This window comes from Thunnus thynnus, chromosome 16, assembly GCF_963924715.1.
Source record: "Thunnus thynnus chromosome 16, fThuThy2.1, whole genome shotgun sequence".
In the NCBI taxonomy this organism is placed as follows: Eukaryota; Metazoa; Chordata; class Actinopteri; order Scombriformes; family Scombridae; genus Thunnus; species Thunnus thynnus.
Genome location: NC_089532.1, coordinates 16,086,859 through 16,106,919, shown reverse-complemented (window position 1 = coordinate 16,106,919; position 20,061 = coordinate 16,086,859). Strand labels below are relative to the sequence as shown.

The 20,061-nt window shown below is 41.1% G+C and overlaps 1 protein-coding gene across 1 annotated transcript in view; it reads left to right on the top strand.

The window, feature by feature from the left end:
• Positions 1-6,355: 6,355 nt before the first annotated feature.
• Positions 6,356-20,061, top strand: part of mboat2a (membrane bound O-acyltransferase domain containing 2a) — a 43,626-nt gene continuing 29,920 nt past the window's right edge. The window contains exon 1 of the mRNA XM_067613713.1: positions 6,356-6,689. Coding sequence (XP_067469814.1) covers positions 6,441-6,689 — 249 coding nt within the window. The 5' untranslated portion in view covers positions 6,356-6,440. The remainder of the gene's footprint in view (positions 6,690-20,061) is intronic.

Here is a 20,061-nt window from a genome sequence, read left to right as displayed (position 1 = left end):
AGAGTGGGAGAGAGAAGAGACATTTGTTCACATAAGGTCAGACTGAAGTGAGAAAAAAAAAAAAGAACAATTGCCCCACCCTTCAGCCAAATGTGGGCATGTAGAAATTGAAACAATGAGATGAAAGGGCTCATGTTTCTGCCGCTGAAATAGATGGTGGTTACAGATTTGACTCCACGCTTCTTTCCAAATGCATTGTTGATGTGGGGAAAAGGATGGGCGTGTGTTTCTGCACTCAGCAGTCTAGCTGGGGATAGATCATAGCATGTAACTGATTTCGGGTGTTACTAACTCCTCTCCTCTCCTCTCTCCTCTCCTCTCCTCTCCACTCCTCTCCTCTCCTCTCCTCTCCTCTACTCTACTCTACTCTACTCTACTCTCCTCTAACATAAGCAGGACACTCTGGCCCAGCGCTGATATCGAGGGACTCTCTCTGCATCATTTATTATTAATGTGGAGTAACATAAGTATATTTCTTAGTTTTTGGATATTACGCCACACTTAGTCATTCAGGATGTTTTAACTTTTACATCCAGGATCTCCAATATTCCCAGTGTCCCAAAGCTGGGATTTGTCAGTGAGTAAGAGCTTATTGATTGGGTAAGACTGTTTATTGATTGGGAAATATGGCCCCGTTCTTAAGCAACATCTCACTGCACTGCTACACTATTTTTGAGGGATGATGATAATGTGCTTGCAGAGAAATCCCACCAGGATTGCAAAACCATTAAAACGGCCAACACTCTGCTTGCTAAGTAAGCTTTCTGTGTCTGCAGGCGAAGATGGAAAGGGAGGCGGGTGGGGGGGGGGACCAGAGCAACAAGAGTCATAACATGATCTTCAGACAGAGAGGATTGTGGCAGTAAACAAACAGCACATGTCCATCTCTGAGGACCTGTTCTATTTCAAGAAGTCTCATCCAGTGGGGTCCAAAGGGAGAACTCTGGCCTGACCCCCAAACACAAAGACACTTCCTGTCTGATCTGTAAAGAGAAAGGCTGCATGTCCCTGGAGGAGCCAGCCTGAGTGCAAAACACCAAGTATTGACTATAAAAGGAGCTTATGGACTTTGTTACCACAATACAGATCAGCCAAACGGCTTGTAAATAAACATCAGTCACAAATTATAGGAAGTATTTTTGGAAAGTAAAAGAAGACTGAATGCAAAGATGATCACAAATGTGTACACTTGCGAGCTGCCTGGCCTTCATTATGAATGAGTGGGAACCTCCATTAACTCATCCGCCATTCACATTCCCTGCTGCAGCCTTTTAAATAGATTAGTTGAGGCTTTAGTCTCTCTCTCTCTCCGCTTTCTCACCGTCTCTTTTCTCTCCTTGAAAATTGCACTCTTTTAGGTGGAACGTCGGCCCGCGAGAGAGAGGCGGTGAGAAAGGGGATGGGGTTGCCATGACGATGCCAACTTGACGAACTGTGTCTCCCCTCATGATTGTGAGTTTTAATGAGATATCATTGAGGAAGAACAAAAAAACAGGGTTGAGTGGAGTGACATGAATGCAATGAATCTGTGTAGGTCTAGCTGTCTGCCTGCCTGCATGTCTTTATGTCTCTCTCTCTCTCTCTCTTTTTGTGTAGTTATGAATGATTAATGGTGATTATATAAGAGCTGTAGTACAAGAGGAGCATGGTGAGTGTTTCAGGAGTGTGTAGTCCATCAAGGAGGAGAGAAGTGACTTCTGGAGATGCTTGGCATAAATAAATAACCTACAATAGTAATAACATTTACTGTATGTCATATAATCTCACATGTTTTCAAATGAGTGAAATGTTTTGTCTATTTATGGAAAATTCATTATTGTCAAGACATAATTAGTTACTATAATAACTGCACTTTTCTTCTCTGTTGTTATGGAAGTTGTTTTGGCCAATAGTGTGTTGGGAAAACTGATTTTTGCTCAGCCAGCTTTTCTTTAACATTTGATGGAATCTCTCTGCATTCAGTATGATGCGCAGTTTTGAAAATCTCTAGGATACACCAGTGATTGTTAAATAATTTAATACGCTGTTCCCTCTGATCAAGACACACACACACACACACACACACACAATGCAGCATGTGCTGAGTCACTCTTCCACATGCGCTCAGAGTGACTGGGGTTCAAAATCAGATTCAGAAAAAACTGAAAAAATAAGCAGGTTTTGACACAAACTCTTCAAAACAAACAAAAAATTGTAATTAAAGTGAAGCGTTGATGTGATGCACAATCACAGGTTCAGGTAACACTGGGGCTGCAAGCACTGAACATGTATGAAACAGCAAGAAACAAAAAAGGTGTGCTTTATGAGAAATGATACGCAAAAATGATGACAAAAATAATACTTGTGCTTCAGCAAGTGGAGGTTTATTGTACGCTCTGCCAGAGCGGGTTGGCTGGGTTACAGTTATTGATGCACTGTGACTGTCTGAGATTCCAATATTTGTATCAGACTCATATATAAAAAGGCTTTGCTTCACAAACACAAATACAAAAACAGCTCAACAAATAAAAGAAGAAAAACAACACCAAACAAGGCCAAGATATGTCCACTAAAGCTGGCCATGCTATCACTGTCTCTCTGCAGAAAACAGCTTGGATGCTCTCAAACCAACCCGACGTGTCTTTTCATTAGGAGCCTTTCTCCTAGTCAACAACAACTGACACATTTCTATAACTGAGGTTACATGAATAACAAAATACTGGTGTATCATCCATCTTAACACAGCACACAAATTAGCAAATACCTGTCTTGTAGTAGTACACATCTTATGAAATTGTTAATGAATGCATTTAAATTTACAGTTAGATTTCATTTTGACTTCAATTAAGTAGGCAAGGTTGTGTACTGTAATGTAAATCAGTGGCACATGCTGTACATCAGATAAGGTTGTGAAAGAATCACTTTCCAGTTTCTTGATCTACCTGCTTTATTATGTGATGGGGCTTCCTTCATTTTTTCCTCTTCTTCACTCTTTGCTCAGAAATGAGAAGAGCTCTGATGTGATAAGTGGAGCTTGTTCAGCGAGGCACCTGAAAGTCTACATTCATTGGATGTTAGGCGTGTACAGATAATTTACGGTGTGGGCAGCATCTACCAACAGATAAAATAACTGTGTTGAACTGTGTCGGCCTGTATTTGCTGACGTGGAAATTTGGCACTCTTTATCTAATTCAGTGTAACTATGGTTGATCTGATCAGTGCTGTGCTGGATGTGTTTCATTTTGTATCCTGAACACTGAGGTGATGCTTCTTATTAAAAGCAATAGTAAGCAGATAAGAGGTCGAAGTTACAGAGCCACGAAGTTTTATATGCTCTGCTGCTATATGTGATATGCACCTACCTTCTATTTCATGTCATTTTTTAAAAAGTGTGTTTGCATGCATTTGCATCAAAATCTTCCCTGTGAAAACTGTCTTGTACCAGTGTCACCAAGACCAATCCCTCTACATTTTTTAGCTCTTATCAATGGCGATTCCCACTCTGATAACAAGATAATGATGATGATTCAGCAGCAACACAGTACACGATGTAATTCTCTGTCATACTTCATAAACCTCTTATTATTAACTTCCCATTTTATTGTTTTACACACATTTGAACAATTTAAATAGTTTATTATATTGCATGAACCCTGTGAATGAACACCAATGGAAGATCACAAAGTCAGTTGAGCTGCAATTGTTTTGTGAGTGCTGCCCTCTGCTGACAACAGTGAATAGATGCAAATAAAACTTCATTCAAACAAAACATAACTAGATTATTTCAGTGGGGGGGGGGGGGGGGGGGGAACATTAGTTACAAAGTATGATGACAAATTCAGAATAAAGTAGAGCTTATTGTAAAAAAAAAAAAAAAAAAAAGTATTATAATAGCATTTTAAACTTACAAATTTTACTGTACATATTATATTAAATTATTCATTGTATATCCCTGGTTTTGAATCCATTATTATATAAATATTTTCTTCACAGTATATTTATCGTTTTATTTATTTACTAAATGCCATCTAACTAGGGTTCTAGGTATAACTGGCAATAACCTCTAGATGGTGCTGATAGGCAGTGAATAATAAAATGCTGCCACAGAGGTATTGCATAATAATTCAGGTAACTAGAAGTTATTTGAATGCTCACAATAGTTTAATTTCCATAAACAAACAGCAGTGCTCACTTTACCCTATCTTTGAAATGCTGTCATTTTCATATGCTATCGAGACATGTGAACATATTTAAATTCTTTTGTAGCTGCAGGTTATCGAGGTTATTTAAATTCACTCTTAACATTCACCAGTGGGGGAAGAAGTTACTAAGATCTTTTATTTAAGTAAAAGTAGCAACACCACAATGACAAAATACCCAATTACAAGTAAAAGTCCTGCATTCAAAATCTTCAAGTACATAAGTATTGTCAGCAAAATGTACTTAAAGTATCAAAATGTAAAAGTACTCATTATGAAAAATAACCCAATTTAGAGCGTCATATTCATCATACATGTGTATATATATAATTTTAATATTAATACTGATTCGTTGAACCAAATTTAACCTCAATTTTTGTTACAAGGCAGAGCTAATTTTAACGCCTTATACTGTTAATTAGTCTAATCTATGACAATGCATATATAACAAACCGATCATATGTTTTACGTGAAAAAATATTGATCTGAAAAGTAACTATAGCTGTGAAATCAGTGTAGAGGAGTAAAAAAATACGATATATCCCTTTGAAATGTAGTGGAGTGCAAGTATAAAGTGCAATTACCTCAAATTGTACATTTGAAAATGATCCATTCCACCACTGCCTTTCACTTTTAGATGCATTCCCCTCATTGCAACTCCATTGTGCAGGGAAGGATAACTTCCTGCCCTATATTCGTTCTTTTGCTATTTTTGTCTTTGCAGCACAGCCAAACTGCCAGCATAATGTATATTCAGCAGCATGTAGTGATTTATAATGTACACAATCAGCTATAGCATGAAATATATATCACATACATCTTTAGTTGGTATATTTGACTCTGCTCTATATGGCCTACTATTCCCACACGGTACTCCATGCTGAAAATTATGTGAGTGTGGTCACCGTTTACAAATTGCTGGTGATCTCTTTTTTATGCAGCTAAAAAGAGCAGTGCAGATAGTTCACTGACCATTCAGGCACTTTGGAGGACCATCACTGGCCTCTTTGTAGTCGTTGCCTCGACTGAACTCTGCCAAATACCCCCCCCCCCTTACGTCACATTTTTCCTTCTTCATGTGAGGATTGCTATAAATGTGGGAGTGGGTGGGGACCACATGCAACAGTGCTCAGTTCAAATCCTGTTTGCCCTGAAGACTGTTAATCAAAGACCCCCCCCCTCCGCCCCCCCCCCCGCCCTTCAGTTTCCTAAACTGGGATTGGCTGATGGATTTTTCACTTTCTCCACATGATAGGTCAAAATTGATAGTTATTACGGAGGGCTGGGCCGGCCATCTCTCCACCCACACTATCACCATTTTTTATTGTCGTCAAAGATACTCTGCCATCAAGATAGTTCACTACATACTCTGGCATAATAGTAACTGTTGTCTCATTACACGGGTAGCATACTTATACTCAAAACTGGATGAGTGAGTAAGCAAAGAAGAGGTTAGCTAACAGGTTCGTACAGCTTCATTCATCATGACAAAAACCGGTGTTTCGCTTTAGCGAGTGACCGTGTTAACTGGTGACTCTCAGCCGAATGCGTCCGTGGTTGTCATAGTGATGGCAGCTGTTGAAAACACTTATAGAACACCTAGGTATCCTTTTACCTTTTAAAAGCCTGAAATTGAATGTTTAATACAATATTCTGGTCCCTTTTGTCTTACTTCGTCTTCCTGAAACTTTTCATGTGTGTGTGTGTGTGTGTGTGTGTGGGGGGGGGGGGGGGTATCTTAGCAAAGCAGGTTATTATACAGGTTAATTGGTTGAATATGGGCAAAGAATCCCAAGATAGGTTATAGCTGCACTGCCAATTTATAGGCGACGGTTTGTTTCCCACCAACCGTTACGAGAGGTGAATGCGTTTTGCTGAACACAATTTAAATTCCGTAAACGGTTAATGTATAGTAATAAAACTAACGGCTGTTCTGTTCGTTTTTTCAACAGCTGCCGTCACTACCAGCAACCACGACGCTGAGTCACAAAATTAACATGCGCAAGCTCACAACAGAAGCGCCCGTTAAGTTCTTTCTAAACCTCTTAAAACGTGAAATTTGGCATATCTCAACGTTTTTGTCAGTCTGCTAACACCAGAAACTGTATTCATTTAAGCAAATTAAAATATAAATACACCTACTACAGGGGAAAAACACCATATGTGTGGTACTCGGAAACGTCGTGTTCCTAAACGGGCCTCTGACGAAAGAGGAAGTGGTGAGCAAGGAAAATCTCGCCGCGTCTCGGTAATCTTCGTTGGATGTGTGCTGTGGATGACAACTGTCCAGCCCGTCGCAACAACAGCAGCGGCAGCGGCGGCAGCAGCAGTGTATTTATCATCGCAGCAGCAGCCGAGGGGAGTGAAGTGAATCGGAGGAAGGGAGAGAAAGGAGAGAAAGGATTTACGGACACCAAGCAACCAAGCATGGCTACCCAAACGACTGCATCATGCACTGGATCCACTCTGTTGCAGCCAATCAGCGAAATTATCAATCTCCCCCTCGACCAGGTACGTTTTTGGATGGGAATAAATATTGACTCATCAACCGTCTGAGTTGAAATATATGTTTAAACAGCGTATCTATCGTGGTTAGCTAGCATATGTGGACGTAACGTTAGCAGAGCGGGATGATGCGCAACGCTATTCTTCTCAAACGTTAGCTGGTTTATGTGGAAACGGGCGCACAAAATTCCAGTTTGTGTTTCACTACCCCCTCCTCATCAGCTAAGCTAGTCCCTGTCAAGCTACACCATAGCTAATGCCTTTTGTCTTCTCTTGTCTGATATGCTCAGAGCTCAATCCATTGCTGCCCAAACTGGGGTCAGAGGACCCTCAAAGATCCTTTGATCTGCTTTACATCGGATCACCAGGATAATCTGGACGCACTAGTTAAATTTCATTTCACTTGAAATTAGCCCCAGCAGAGTATTAGTTAAGGCCCCAGTGATTATTCTGATATGTTTCCACAGTTTTCTCACTCTTAAGGTAAAAGACAACACAATGCAGTGTTATGTAAGAAAAAAAATGTGGTTGTAAAATGGTTTCTCAAGGTGGAAAATGTTGAGAATCTTTGTTTTAATCTATTTGAGATGAAACCACGTTTTGAATTGAGAGTTACACTTGGAAAGTCCCTCAGTAGTCTTTGGTAATTCACACCCTGTGCAAATCGGTACACTGTTATGAAGCAATGACCATATTTCAGGTAAAATCACATTTTATGGGCGTGTATACTTGTACACACCCCCAAAATGGTCAAAATGAATGCCAAGAACAAGTATCTCATAGTGTTCATGGATTACTTTTTCTCATCACTGCTCATGTAATTAGAGTAAGCATGGCAGCTTCTCTGTCAGTCTTCCCACACTGTCAAACACGGCTGGTAGTTTGGGTTACTAGTAGGTGTGGTCCACCTGGATTTATTGCTTAGCTAGTGATAGTTTTCTGATGTGGGATTCATGTGTGAAAATGTTTGTATTGTAAACATACATTTCCATATTCACACAGGCACCACACCTACTTAAACACACCTCAGTGGCTCAGTCTTCTCTGGAGACTAAAACACCCCCGATGAAAAACCAGTTTGCTTCTCTTTCTTTTCTTGGTCGTCTCAACTGTTGATCATGATTAGTCTGTGGTAATGCTGCTGTGGCTTTCCCGAGGAAAGTTAGAAATATCCCATGTTAACCACAGTGGTTTCCTCCAACTACACTGTGATTTCACCGTTTTTAACACGTCAGTGTCTATTAGTGGGTGTACCGATGTTTCCTGACTTAAATATCTCAACAACTTCTGTGTAGACTGTGATGACATTTTGTACAAACATTCACTGTCCCCAACGGATGAGTCCTCCTGACTTTGGTGATCTCCTGACTTTTCCTTTTAGCTGCACCAGCAGGTTGACGTTTTTGTTTTTTAGTGAAATATCTCAACAACAATCAGATGGATGGCCATGAAAATTGGCACAGATGTCCATGTATTCAGTTTGGTGATCTCTTAAATGCTCCTATTGCGCTATCATCAGGTCAAAGTTTTAATTTGTACTACTAATACTGTACTAGTGCTGTAATACTGTAATACTTGTGTTTATGCCAAAATACTTGCATAATGATATTAACCTTCTGCACTTTGTGTTAGTGCAAATTAGCAGATGTTGGCAAGCTAAAACGCTAAACTAACATGTGAACATGATAAATTATACTTGCCATAAATGATATTGTGAGCGTGTTAGCTCAGAGCAACTATCTAAAGTGAATCATGATCTCAAATTAAACTTTATTGATGGTTTAAAGTTGAATGTGAGCACCAGGGAAGCGCTATCATGTCCTTTGCCAATTGATACCATCAGTCTGTTACAAAGCACAAAAGCTCTTCAAAAAACATACTCTATCCTTCTTTCTTCCTTTGCTGGCATAGCTTTCATGTGCATTTTCGCCCCGTCGCCATCAACAGCAGAATCGCTTGTTTTTATCGTCTCTCTTTCCTTATCAGCGTGGGGTTACATGCAGATGAGTCTATTTCCTCCTACTGCCAAACGCTACGTAAGCCTCAAGCCCATGACTCACTCTACTCTTCCTATTGGACCTTATTATACGCACCTGAGTTTGTAGGTGTGTACGAGAGGAATGAAGTGTGTTTCCTCAGCTGTGATTCAGTGAAAGTTTGTATTTTTGAAATCGTATGGAGGGGAAAAAACAAAGTCTTTGTACAAAGTCTGAAAATTTATTATATCAGAATTAACCCCTTGAGAAGTATCATCTTGTTTTTAGGGGGTTCCATAGCCGTGTGGCAAGCCTCTAACTCCTTATCTTTCTCGAGGCTCACGCTACGCAACACACCTATCTGACTATCTTTCATCCTCCGTCCCACCTGCATGTGCAGACTAGAACGTCTCATTATGTCTCTCCGTCCTGAAGCGATCCAACGTCTGCCAGGAATGTTGCATGGCGGGAACTCACTTGTTAAAGGATCTGTTCTGCATTATTAAAAACAAATATTCTCTGAACTTGGAAGGGAGTTCATTTGCCTTCGTATTTTGGCTCTAACAAGACGAGCAATGAGGACACATTAACGACTCCCCACAGATGCCTTCTGCTTTGTATTTGTGTTGTTGTTACAATAAATATTTGTAATAAGTAAGCAGTGTTTATAGAATTATTCTAATAATGATGACACTGTATTTTGTAATTGTTAAATGTACTCTCTAGAGGGAAATACAAAGAATATGTGAGGTTAAACTTGTGTATTGATCTGGCTGCTCAGCTTGTGTAGAGCGTATCACTTATTAACTCTACATGATGGCTGTAAGAGCAAATGTTTTGACCTGGTAGCCTTGTAACCTGCAATATTTGACATGTCATATACTATAATAATGATAGCACTTGTGTTTAAACTCTACAAATTACCTCATGTCTTGATTGTTTCCTTGCTGTTTACCTTTTGTGCCATAGAAATGTAGTCAAGAGGAAGTGAATGCAGGAAATGAGAAGCCAGCCACTTTGTTCATTGAAATGTATTGCCTTGAGTTGTGTGCCTCTGGTTTTAACTCCTTATGCTATTTGATTGAGTAAAAGAGGATGGTGTTGTACAAATTGAGCATAAAATGATGGGGTTTAACTACGTTGTTGGACAGGTGTCACTCTTGTGACAATGTGGTTTGTTAGCTTCCTGTCAGCTGGGTGCCCTATTGTGCCAGCAGCACGGAAATCAATACAGTCACTCAGATGCTGTATGATCTGTGTGGCCTGAAGACATTGACACTCATTTTTATAAAGCTGTTATAGTGTGTCTGCGTGTGCCCCTCACCGGACTGTATGTTGTCAGGACTGTATGTACGGTATCCCATGGGGGAGACAGGCCTTTGCACTGGCCTGTGTCAGAGCTATAATTGGAGCTGTGAAATCTGAACTGACAGTATGCTTCTTCATCTCTTCTTCTTTTTCTTCTTCTTCTTCTTCTTCTCTGCCTTTCTTTATCTCTCTCACACACACACTCAGCCTGTCCCATCTTTGTAACATTATTTTACTACTTCAAATAAGGCTTCTCACTGCATTTTTTTTTTTCCTGCACCCACACAAACATAACGATCACCCACTCTGGTTCAGGGGTTCTGATATGAATGATACGCTCACAATTATTAGTTGTACTTAGCTGTCTTCATCGGTTTGTCATAAACTTTGTGGAGTGAAGGGAAAAGGCATGAAGTGCTGCTCTTACTCAGGGTTCATCAAGAAACTCCTTGACATTTTACTGCATCTCATCTGACCTTACCACCCTGTGTAGCTTACACATCCACTTGTTCAACCTCTGCTTTAGACTTCTGTTATCCACTGAAATTACAGGCCTCTTTCCAAGCTGCCATTTCTGTGAGCAAGCAGCTAATTTCTTTGGCCAAAAAACACACGTTTAAACACGAGTTTTGCTCTTTCAGATCAGAGGCTCGCGCTGCTCCTTTTGAACTGCAGATGCTCCATCTCAACGCCTTGAGACTTTAGTATTTGATATGACACATCGCACAATTATTTAGTTTTCTAGATAGACAGATTAGCTAGAACCTTCAGGGTCGGTGGTAAACCTGATCGGGTGCAATCTAGTGGGTAGCTAGAAACTCAGTGCCAGAAACTTGGTTACTTCATGTACTAACGGCCCAAACTAAGGTTTGAGGCCTGGTTAAAGTTTGACCCACTCGGCTTTACCCGCCCGGAACATCTTAAGTTTTGTTTTCCTTTAGTTGACCTTGAAACAATTATTTCCTCTAAGACGGGACTTGAGTAACTTGCTGTGGTCGTAGCATCAGCTGTGAAGACCTCACACAGCTGCAGCTGTTTCAATATGCAACAGCTGGGCTCCTGATGGATCCCTCCGTTGGCTCCTTCACACAATAAACCTTCACAACTTGCTGTTTATTTGTGCAGCTCTTCTCTGTCTTGTATCTTCATGTAGGCTAAAACTAAAGGAGTGATGATAAATGCTCTTAGAAACTTAAAATGTATCTTTTTGTTTTGGTAAGGTAACAAACATGAGTTAATGAGGCTTGTGTTCATCATGTTGACGTCACTCCTGTTGTCACCTGTGCAGGTCTGCAGGATGTCCTTTTCCACCTGCACTGTGTCGCGTTTGGTAGACAGTCTACACGTGATGAGCTGACATTCATGATGGTTTTAACCTTAAAATGTCTTTCTTGTTTGGTGAATATTTAGTATTTTGATCAGCACAGATCTTGAATGGTGGAATGTTTTTAGTGTCAGCAATGGCCGTAGAAACAGGACGGGAAGAGAGTGAATGGAGATGTTGTCAGCAGATTCAACTGACTATATTAGACAAATACTTCTCTATCCCTGGATACTGAGAAATGATATGCGGTGGCTGATGCATTGCTCTTTCTTGTCTTAATCTTAATTGCAGAATTTGAATGCTTTTACTGAGGAATTAAGCAGTCGACACGCTCTCTTTGTAGCTCATCAATCATTTTAATGTACCAACAATGTCTGATGTTTTTCTGATCTTGAGCGCAGCCTTACAGGTGGCAGCTCACAGCGTACAACAGACGGTGGGCGCTACTGTGTGCCATAAAAGGCCCACTGCCCAGCTGTACAATCAGTCGTCTGTTTATGTGACATATTGGATTGCAGTTTGTCACAGTCCACGGCCACGTCTTTAATCACGATAACAAGCCGCCTTTTGTTGTTGTTGCTGCATTTTCCACCAGGCTATTGTACTGTAGGCCTCTGTGCCTACACAGCGCCGAGAGTTCGACTCTTAGCTTTTCCTTTTGTCCACTGACAGTACCCTGCTATCAGGGATGTACGTCTAACACTATAATTCAATGAATGCCTTGGTTAAAATGAGTTAAAGTGAAGTTTGAAAGCAGTCAAAAGTTGGTTATTCCTATATCTCTTGATCCCTCTACATCAATCAGCAGGTTAATCTCATTATCCTTAAGGTTAACGTTTCCTTCCCTGAGTGGATTTTTGAAGTGCTGGTAGGGTTTTGGGTAGCTCTGCCTGAAGAATCTCAACTTGGCTTCCCTCTAAGGTCCCCTGCTGCTGACTCCATAAAGTGTACCCAAAGCTCACAGGCTTGGGACCGCTGGTCTTACTTTAAAGCCCTTGAGTCCTGTCAGAGTTTCCCTACCTCCCCTTTTGTCTTTAATTGGCCGCCCTCTGGGGAGTCTTATCCTTCCAATTGATTTTCTTTCCCCTCGGCTCTCTCTAATGGAGTGCTGCTGGCTGCTGCCATCATTATGGTGCACAATCAACACAAGCATGTGTGATTCCTCTTGGGGAATATGGAAAGACTTGGCCGTGTTGTTAACATAACTGTGCAGTTGACAACGAGCGACACAGCAATGGTAACAAGAACGGGCAGCTCTTCAAAAAGGTTTCGTAGATTTTTATAGTCATGTGTTTAATGGTGCTTGTTTGTTGTGAGTGTAAAATGTAATCCACAGAAGTGGAAGAACTGGCCAAGAGGGAAGAGTCAATATTGTCAGAATGCCAGTCTACTTGTTTACCCAGCACAAATACAATAGCGTTGTGTAATGCGTTATTTGGGATGAAGATAAATAGTCTTTATTGATCTGATTAAAGTTCATTGCATAATATCAGAGTAGATAACTTTGCTCTTCTTTGAAGTGGTGAATCTGCTTCCTCAGGGGATTCATGTTTACCATGCTCTTGCCTCATCTTGTTAGGGTTAAAGCATGAGGATGACTGCCATGGGTGTGGGTTCATTTCCCACCAGCAATAAATACAGTCATTGTGTTGCAAACCATTAAACTAAGTCATCAATCAGATGTCATATGAGGCCTGTTTTATGTTCCTTTACATGCCGAGAAAATAGTCCTTCCTCAATCTTCTGCAGGTCTTTGTCCTTTCGATGAATGTTGTGTCATAGTATAGGAAACTTGTGACCATGACAGTGTTGTTAGCTTTTTGTTTTTTAACTCCGCTTTTATGTGATAGAACACTTTAGGCAAGCCACCGTAGATATACTCAGGCGAGTGCTTGGCGTCGCCACAAAAGTGAATGTCCACACGAACTCATTAGTAATGGTAATGGCGTGGTGTTGTGAGGGTGGATTGGGTTTCTGTGCTGAAAAGCATGCACTCTCAGCTTGGAGTGGTGGTTTAATGTTCAGATGGAATGGCGCGGATCAGCACAGAGACCATGTTTTTAGAGAATCATTTTAACAGCTTCATATTCCTCAAAAAAAGATGAATGCTAACAAGCAAACTAAGCTTTAAAGATTTGTCTCTGGTTATAATAGGGCTGTCACAGTTAATCTGTATGCATTTCTTACTGTTAACTCCATTTTTAATAGTTATGTTAGTCAGGTCTCTATAGCATTTTAGTCCTTGTGTTAGGAGTCATACATCGGACTGATACCTATAATTTCTCCACAAACCTCATACTTATGTACAACAGCTGTCCCTCTCTGGTTTATTCACCGTGCACAGCCAGGAGTCCAGCGGGATGAAGGAGGTGCATCCCAAATGAATGAGAGGACATGAATATTTATCAGTGTGACTTTGCACTGTCACTTGTAACTCCATTGAGGTAAGTCTTGTAGGGGCATTCAGCTGATTCACCTTCACAGGAACAGATAGACTCTGACACGTTCACCAAGCCTCTTTCATCTTTCTTCTCAGTACTACCACGCTCCAATAAATAGTCAATCTGAGTATTGATCGTCCCTAAGTACAAGTTGTGCTGTCATCTGAAAAGTTCGGCTACTAAATGCAAAATTGATTCACAATGTTTTCTCCTTCCAGGCCTTCTGCCATTGATTCTGTTGAACCTGATCACCTGTGCAACAAAATAATCTGTGATTAAAGGCATATGCCATTCAATTTATATGAATTCTCATTTTTAAACACAGGCAATTCAAAGTGCTTTACTTAATAACAAAAAGTACTTAAGTGATTTAGCATTGCACTACTATAACATGGTCAGACTCACAATGGACAGTTTTTTTAAAAAAAAAATGGATCAAAATAGATGCAACAGCATCCAGAAACGTTCTTTTTTTAATTCCAAACATTCTTCTTCCTTGTCAAAACATACATTACGCACAATGCAACTTAACCGCCAACATTTCAGTCTTGAGATTTGGGTGTGTTATGCTAGTAGAGGCTAATGTAGCCTTGAGCAGCTAGTCTCATGCAGAGATGAGGAGGAGGCTACAGGTTTCTGATAATCTCACTTCTTTTTAACACCTCAAGATCTTGCACATGTTCAAACTTGTAGTTTTCAGCCCCAACCGATGATGACTCAAGTGATGTCACACTGAGTCACAGTGACTTGTACTTTTTTTTTTTAATTCACATATGCAGTAGACCTGTAAAGAGACTTTGATGTGTATAATCTCCTTTTAAAACAACATTTACGTGAAGTATACAACAGTTAAAGTAGAATAAAATGAAATAAACTCTCAGCTCTCTGAGTGAAGACTTGATCAGATGCCTGTTCAAAAAAACGGGAATGATTCAAGTCAAGTTTGAGGCGGTTCAGATTGTGAGGGTCTATATTTGGCAGGGCCTCATCACCACCCTACTGTGAGAAGGTGGAGCCCAGCTTTTGTCTAAGCACACAACCACGAATTGAACGAAATCTGTCTGTGTCAACAATTCTTGACATTTGCAAGATGACTGGCTGTTCGTCTCTCTCCAGTCAATGAAACTTCTGCTATTTCTGACACCAGCATGTGCATGCCTACCGCTACCTCAGTGTTGCTGCAATGTATCTGCTGCCACTTTGAAAACAGAAAGTGACCGCAATGAGACGGCAACTAGATACAAGGTTTAATTTCTGTTCAGTTTCACTGCCGCACTTTCTTTCTTTTGTTTTTTCCTTTCTTGTGAGGTGTGAAATAAAGCAAGAGATCAAAGGTGTCATGAGTTTGGAACATGCATATGTGTCCCAACCAAGACACTTCATCTTGTATTGTGCTATGGCATGTCATGAACTCCTGTTGTAAATCACACTTGTGAAATGGGACTCCAGATGCTCTGGGGAAGTTGATGTTGTCAGTAGTGACATATCAGAGCAGTGCTATAGTAAAACAACCACAGAACATTCACCCAGCCAGGCAAATGTCAGTTACTTAACAGTCTTATGTAACATTAGCCTAGCTTTTACAGTCTTTTACAACATTACAGAAAAATCCACCTTTTAGTGCTGCGTTCGCTTCCAATACTTGAACATTATTGTGGAGTGTCGAGTAGCGTATTTTGAGTGGATTGGTATTGTGAAGTCGTTCTAAAGCTTTGAGATCTGAGTGCTTGACTGCAGATTCTTGCCAGAGCCCTAAGTCATTTGTAAAGATCTGTTGTTTAAAGGTTGTCTGTCGTTTTAAAGGTTGTCTCCTCATGCTAGTTAGTACACCTTGAGGACTTTTGCATATAAGCTGTATCATAGCAACTGACTGCTTTCTTTTCTGGCTAGGTAGTGGCTGCCAAAGCTGTGAATATTGTGTGTTTCTTCTCTTCCCTGGAACTATTTTTACAGAGTTGGAAGGGATAATTACAAGGACGTATTAACTGACAGCATAAGTCAAATTTAGGTGCTGCTTTCCACAGGCTTACGGCTGTTATCTGTCTTTTGAACCAACTTGTTAAAGTGCTCTGCTTCACACTGATCATCAGCGAGCTAATGAGCAGACAAAACGCCTTCTGCCACACTCGTAATACTGACCTTTTAGTGGAGGTGGGCAGATTGAACGCTACCAATGAGGCATGGCGTGTTTGTATTGTCGGGGATTGGAGCTTCTGAAACGTTCAAGGCAGTCCTGCTTGTATTCGTGTGGATCTTCTCGTGTGTTATGTGACTCATAAACCTCACGTTTTCTCTAAAAGTGAAATGTGTTTGAGAGCTACAAAATCAAACCCGTTCCGCCAATGCTGTCAGGCTCTCGTGGATGTAAATGAATGTACTGTAATAATAGTTCTCAGTGGGGGCTCAGTACTCATTAATGGTTTATATTTTTGTTGGGAGTTCATGCTTCTGAGTTTAGACCACAGAGCGACAGGATTGAAGCCCACCAGGGAGGGGACAAAATTAGTTGAAAGGAGCCAATTGGGCTTGTTCTTCCAACCATTTTCCCACCAATCCTTATGTAGCTTTCCAGTGTACCCTCAAGTTTCTTACACATGCGGACGATTAGCTACAAACTGAACACACATGGAGAAAAGCTTGAAAGCATGAATAAAAGAGGAGGATGCCCTCTGGTTTCAGAGTTACTGTAGATACGATGATTGCACTATTTCATTATTCGAGGCTCAGCAGTTCCAAAGCCCGTTTATTAAAGCAAGACTGATCATGCATGGCAACATAAACTCCCTTTGAACCTCGGTCTTTATACATTCCATGTTGAAGAAATGCCCAAACGACGTGAGGGCGATGAGTTTGGCTAGAGGCTGTGTCAGATATTAGAAGGAAAGTTCTGGCTGTTCTATGTGAATGAAATAAGGGGGAGCAGAGCAGGCAGCTGTCCAGTTTTTCCTCGGTCAAGAGTTCGAGACGGCACTCGTGACTCACTGCCTATTAGCTGCGTTGGCCTTTCACATTTTATCAGGGTCTGAAATTAACACCTGCCAAGCGCCAAATGCGGGTAGATTTTCTGTTTGGCGTGTAAATCTTGGAAGGCTATCCGCCACACTAGTGGGTAAAGGTTTGTACCAAAATAGTCATGTAATTAAATATCTGTCTTTATGACTCAAAGGAAATAACTTATGTTTGTCCCTAAAGACTAGACACGTGCATCATATGTGTTTTTTTACATGTGTCTAACTTTTTTTCATCGATTGAACGTTATTTAGAATAACAAATTACACAATCAGGGTCCATAATTAACACCCACCAAGCGCTAAATGCGGGTGGATTTTCTGATTGGTGAGTAAATCTTACAAGATTATCTGCCACACTGACGGGTAAATGTTTGTACCAAAATAGCCATGCAATAAAAAATACATTTTTTCAGAGTGCCTTAGCCAAATGAACAGCAAAAAAAAAAACTATGCTGAGAGTCTCTACCGTATTTTGCTGCCATTTACGGGCACGCTGCTTCTGTCCTCTGCTCTCTGTGTTGGAGTTTGACCGAGAGCGTTGCTCAGCTCCTACACACACACACAGGCACGCACACACTCAGAGTGGACAGCAGCAGAGCGGCTACAGTGAAGAGACAGTGAACCAGGTGAAACAAAAGATTTGCTTGAGTCGACGACAACTACGCTCGTTACCGAGAAAGCAATAAAAGCTTCACGAGTTAAAAACCCGATAAGAGTAACTTATCAAAACACCTGTTCAACAACCGCAAGCATGTGGAAGAGAGATATTTTCAACTGCTTTGTCCATAACAAATGTTTAAAGCCGTCTGTATGTAGCTTAACAGTTTAGCTTAGTTTGCCACAAATCTTCAAATGTGGCAAATTCCTGCTGGCTGAGACGGCAGCTCCTCCGCCCTCAACCAGCAGCAGAGGGAGGAGGACAGAGGACATTGCATATGCTTTTTCATGAGTCAAAAAGTCAATTTCGGACACTGCATTATATCCACTACCTACCATCAGAGTATTAAAGTAAAAATCCATCATAAACTCTTACAAATTTCCTATTAACTTTCCCCTATCTCTCTCTCTCTCTCTCTCGCCATGTCTCTGTGCAAGTAGTGTTTGTGTTTCAAGTGTTATAAATCAACTGATTGTGCTGCTGACAGTTGTTTGCTAAGAGTTATGTGCGTGTGAAAAGTGGATGTCAAACAGTGTTTCCCGGTTATGTTTTTATGCATGCACATTATCTAGTGCTGTGGAAGAGAGGGGCACCCACAGGAAACAGGAATAAATCAAAATACATGACATAACTACTCAGCAATATTCAATTTCTTAATTTATCTGCTAAAAATACCTTTTTATTTGGCCTTGCTGCAGGTTATCACTGCCAGGTAAACCTCGTCTAACAAAGCTCCCGGAGAAATGCATGAAACGTGAAATGCCAGTAGAAGTAGATAAAAGAAAGACGGAGAGACGTGTCTGCACTCAAGGGTACGCAGACAATGGCTGGCACTCCATGTCTGCAAGGCCCACACAGGAATTTTTTTTTCTACAGAGAATTTTGGCTAATTATATATATACAAGATGTTGTCTCTCTGCCTCTTGCTCTCCTCTCGTTTCCTCCCTCCTGCTCTTTTTGTTGCTCAGCGTTGGTTTCTGCGCTGACATGGTAACGTACTGTGTACATGAGCTTGACTGCATCAAACCAAGGTCACTCATCAGGTTGTAATTGTATCCTGCTGTGACAACATGACTTCATCCTTCTCCCCCATTGACTACAAGGATAGGCTGCTCAGAGCACAGATGACCAAATGCAGGCCTTTAATCTCTTTTGCTTTGGTCGGGCTGATGTGTTTTAAGAAAGGAGCCACACACATACACATACTCACATTGTGAGCCTGGTTCTGGCCCACTGCTGCTGGCTGCCTTGTGGGGAATGGCTGATTGTTTGGCTATTAATAGCCGGCCTGACTGTAGAGCCTGACTGGGATCTGTGGATCAGCTCAGAGAGGAGAGCGCCACGCTGCAGGCCTATCCGTGTGGCACTTCTCTTATTATTTCCAACATCCACTATATCAGCCGTTATGACTGTCATAAATCCGTGGCTACCAACCCATAATTTGATTTTTTTTTTTTTTTTTTTAACGTCTTGAGGAGCGGGTCTAGTTCTGCATTTTGAGGGATTTTTTTCACTTTCATTTATTTTATTCAGCAAACAAACTGGCAACTTGAGGTGAATAACTTGTCAAAAAGCGTCAAACTTTTCTTGTCTTTGATTTTTCTAATGTGTGTGTTTGGGACTAGGCATAGAGGGGGCACTGCCAGTGGCACAAAACAAGTCAAAGCTTTGTTGTATTGGTGCAGAGAACAAGGATACTGTTGTTCCCATACTGTCAGCATGATCTAGTTGCACTGAGCGCACGCAGACACACACACACACACACACACACACACACACACAAAAGTCTCTGTCCCTCGGAGCCATGAACAATTGTGCCGCATTTATTGGCCAAGACTACAGTAGTCATGACATTGCCCGTGTCTTTGTCTGGCTGCAGGTAATGTGTGTGTTTGCAAGCATGTGTTCACATAACCTGACGCGTCATGTTGTGATCTTGTGAATCCAGCTGCCTCACAAGGTAAAGATGAAGCAGCATTACGTTCCCCACTTTGCTTTTTTTTTCGGCTACATTCTTCTGTTGCGATGGAAAGCTAAATTTCTTGCTTATATCCTGCATTTTCGCCATATTTTGCAGCCCCGTTCCAGAAATAACATTACTAAGCTGTGTGTTTCTGTCTCGCTCCTCCTTGCTCCATCCACACCCTTTATAACATTTGCAAACACTCTTATCACCAGCTGTTTTTTAATCCTCTGCGGGAATTAGACATCAATGCTCTCTCCAGTTCTCACCTAGCATGAAAACTGCTGACAACCGTGTGCTTCTATATGCACTAGAGAGTACTCTCTAGGGAGCATGAGGACAGTATGTGTACTGTAATGTGCCGTATATGCTCCATAGCCATTTTCCTCCTAGAATACAGTGTGTGACCCTAGTTGAGTTTAACTCTGAGGCTTTGAGTCCCTCCCTCCACTCTGGCAGCGCTGTGAATCTGCATGAGTCATTGTGGACTACAGCTGATGGAAATGAAATGAGACTGTGCAGAGCAGGGCTGAAGCGTCTGTGTGCACATGCGCACGTACATAGGCTGAATGGGTGGAGGAATGGGGAGCGGTGTGACTTAATGACACGGAAAAAAAGGGTTTTATGCTAATAACTGTCTAAATTTATCCCCCACTTTGTGTAGACACACAGAAACAGATGCACGTACACACACACA